Below are 3487 nucleotides of genomic sequence, written 5' to 3'. Positions count from 1 at the left end.
TCCAAATTCCTTCAACCTTAACTAGTTGTTAACGTGGTAATTTTTGGTTATAGTTATTAAGTTAATTATTAATCAGAAATCCAAATTGACAATTTAGTATAATTTAGGAGACTGATTTGATTGATTGGCTATCTTTTCCCTTCCTAGAAGGGTGTGATTGACGGCTTATCTCGGTGCAGTGAAGACATGACGCAACAATTAGCTCTCAGCTACAGCGATGGAGACCAAATCACCTGGAGACTAAAAGACACATTTTAACCAACTGTCCCTGAAGTGTCTTCTGTCTATTTGACTTTAATCAACTCAGCAGTGGACCCAGAGTCATAAGGACGAAGTCCAGCATAAAGAGGCTGAGTGAATGTGGTCTGGACTCTGTGGAGGAGAGTCATGGTTTCAGAGACGCTGTAGAAAGACAGAATACCTGCTCTGTGATCCAGGTACACTGCTACTCTGGAGGAACCAGGACCTGAGATGGGAGTTGGGACTTTGTTGTAGTAAAATGTATAACTGTTTGTTTCACAACGTAATGACCAAGATTTGTCATTGAATCCAAACCAACTTTCACCTGAACTCCCTCCTTTGCTGATATTCTTGTATGCGACTGCTACACAAACTTCTCCTCCTGTGCACTCCACCTCCCAGTAACAACATCCAGTCAGACTCTCTCTACTCAGGACCTGAGGAAAATAAGTGAATCTGTCTGGATGATTAGAATAAGACTGTTGTTGATTCATTAATGTTACTTTTCTGTTCCCCTCAGATAATAACAGCCTTGTGTTTGCTGTGTTTGAATCCAGTGTGATTTCACGTGAATATTTCAAGAATTCATCTCTGGTCTCTGGTTGTGGCAGTAAAACATCCACTTCAGTCACTGTCAGTGAGATGTTTGTCCATGTCTCTCTCAGAATGTCCTGTAGTTTCTCTCTGGTCTCTGTCACAGCAGCTTTCACGTCATCAAAGTACCTCAGAGGACGAATCTTGATGCTGGATGAGTGTGTAGACTCACTGGGTGGTGGCAGTGAGGGGTAGTTGTGTAGAAACTGGTTGTGGTCCTCTGTGTTTAAGAGCTGCTTCAGCTCGGAGCCTTTCCTCTCCAGCTCAGTCATCTCCTGCTCCAGCTTCTCCTGAAGATCTTTGACTCGACTCTTTTCAGTTTCCTGCTGGGATCTGACCAGCTGCGTCACATCAGAGCTTGTTTTCTGGATGAGACGGATCATCTCAGTGAAGATCTCCTGACTGTCCTCCACTGTTTTATCAGCAGAGCCATTGATGGCCTTCAGCTTCTGTCCAAGCAGCTCCACATCTTTCTTTCTCTCCTGGATTCCCTGCAGGATTTTTTGTAGCATCACCTCCACCTCCTTCTGCTTCTCAGTCCTTTCTGCTGCAGCTGAGACTGTTTCATGGCCTTTATGTTCATCCATTAAACAGAGATAACAGATAGTCTGCTGATCAGTACGACAGAAAATCTTCATCACCTCATCATGAAGAGAGCAGATGTTCTCCTGGAGCTTCTTGGAAGGCCCCACCAGCTTGTGTTTCTTTAATGGAGCTGCATCATAGTGAGGTTGGAGGTGTTTCTCACAGTAAGAGGCCAGACAGACCAGACAGGACTTGAAGGCTTTCAGCTTCTTCCTAGTGCAAACATCACAGGCCACATCTTCAGGTCCAGCATAGCAGTGATCAGCTGGAGCAGCTTGGAGTCCAGTCTTCTTCAGCTGCTCCACTAACTCTGCTATGATGGTGCTTGTCTCCAAGACAGGCCTCGGTATGAAAGTCTTCCTGCACTGAGGACAGCTGTAGATTCCCTTCTGGTCTTCTCCATCCCAGTGGCTTTTAATACAGTTCATGCAGTAGCTGTGTCCACAGGAAGTAGTCACAGGATCCTTCAGTAGATTAAGACAGATGGAACAAGAGAAGGTTTCTCTGTCCAGCTGAACTCCTTTCTGCTCCATTTCACCTCTCCAGTATTGATGCCAGTTCCTGTTTGACAGAAGAGAAACTAGTCTGAGCTCTGATCTGAATCACATGTGATTCTACAGTGAATGGAGCCTGTCAGAGGTTGGGCTAGACTTTTTTGGTCTGTCATTTTGAATGACACGGTCATAAAAATCCCGTCATAATCTATTTTTACCCATCACTTTAATTTTAAAAAAATGATATTAATGACATATTCAAAAGCATTTAATTTTCATTAATTGTACGTACTTTTTCAGAACAGTGTAGACTTTAAAAAAAAACATAAGTTTGGGATGCCGACACGTCTACTCCAGGACTGCTAGCGCAGCTCTTAGATGGCACCATACGGTTGAAGTGCTTTGGTGGTATGTAAACTCTTTTATTTCAGAATCAGAATCAGAATCAGCTTTAATGGCCAAGTATGTACACATACAAGGAGTTTGACTTTTCTCTCTAGTACAGAAACAACTTAAATAAGTGAAATAAAAATAAAATAAAATAAATCTCAATCTGTACACATAAAATATAGGATAAGAGTAGATATATACACCAAACCAGGGTTTTGTACAGTGAGTATATACAACAGTGCAGAGTTATTGATTATTGTTCATGCGGATGGTCTAACATTCTGTGACTGCTCAGAGTTCATCAGAGCGACAGCCTGGGGCAAGAAACAGTCTGTGTGACAGGTGGTTTTGGCGTACAGTGCTCTTTTATTTTTGCACAGTTTGCACAAGGCTTCAATTAGGTAGTTTTTTAAAATAAAATTTGCCTTCCATCGGTCCTACCAACATGCTTTCATCTAGTTCCTCCATTTTGGTAGCTGTTAGCTGCATAGACATAGACATATATTGTATATGGTCTATGGTTAGCCGAGCTCAGACGTGTGTATCAGTTTAATCGGTGTACCAGGAAATTGTGCACTGACAAAAGTTCTGCCATGTTTGTAACACAAACTGTGATTAGAGACAAGAGCCAATTAATAACGTCACTCACCATCAAGTGGTCAGGGGTGTGAATTGCAATCTGTCAAAATGACGGATGGTCTTCAGACAGTTTGACAAAAAACTGTCAATGATGGAAAATATTCGGTTCATGCAACCCCTGGGTAATCATCTTATTTTTCCTTTCCTTTCTCTACTGATGTATCTCATACTTGTTGTTCCTTTCTAAATGATCTCATGGTCGAGGTAAAGACACGACTAATGTTACTAGACTGATTTTAAACATCTCTCACTCATTAGTTTATCTAATTCTCTACGTCCGTCTTTTCTTTTGATGTTTTTGGTTCAGTAAGCCGACGTGTTCACTGTCAGGTCAGTTGTGTCTCAGAGAGATTTTGCGTGTGTTGTTTAAAATGAAAAACTTTCAGAAATAAAGAATCAAAATTGTTCAGTCAAAGTTTGTTTTAGGAGAACAGAAAAGCTGACGATGAAAACTGTGGAGAAATCTCTAAACCCAGAGATCCCAAAAGAGTTTACCACCTGTAAGCTGAGCTGACCAAAGTTTGTGAAAGTGCTCTGATGTAAAA

General features: G+C 41.6%; 1 protein-coding gene across 1 annotated transcript; it reads right to left on the bottom strand.

Moving 5' to 3' along the window:
• Positions 1-284: 284 nt before the first annotated feature.
• On the bottom strand, positions 285-1967 carry LOC311506929 (tripartite motif-containing protein 16-like; the record flags this gene model as incomplete). The annotated part of the gene is made up of 1 exon (XM_084571081.1): positions 285-1967. The coding sequence occupies exon 1, from the start codon at positions 1950-1952 to the stop codon at positions 285-287; it is 1668 nt and encodes a 555-aa protein (XP_084427207.1). The 5' UTR covers positions 1953-1967.
• Between the last annotated feature and the right edge of the window lie 1520 nt (positions 1968-3487).

The sequence above is a fragment of the Chelon labrosus genome, assembly GCF_963514085.1.
Source record: "Chelon labrosus genome assembly, chromosome: 1".
In the NCBI taxonomy this organism is placed as follows: domain Eukaryota; kingdom Metazoa; phylum Chordata; class Actinopteri; order Mugiliformes; family Mugilidae; genus Chelon; species Chelon labrosus.
Note: the sequence above shows the minus strand (reverse complement) of the source record. Positions and strands in the feature narration are given on the sequence as shown.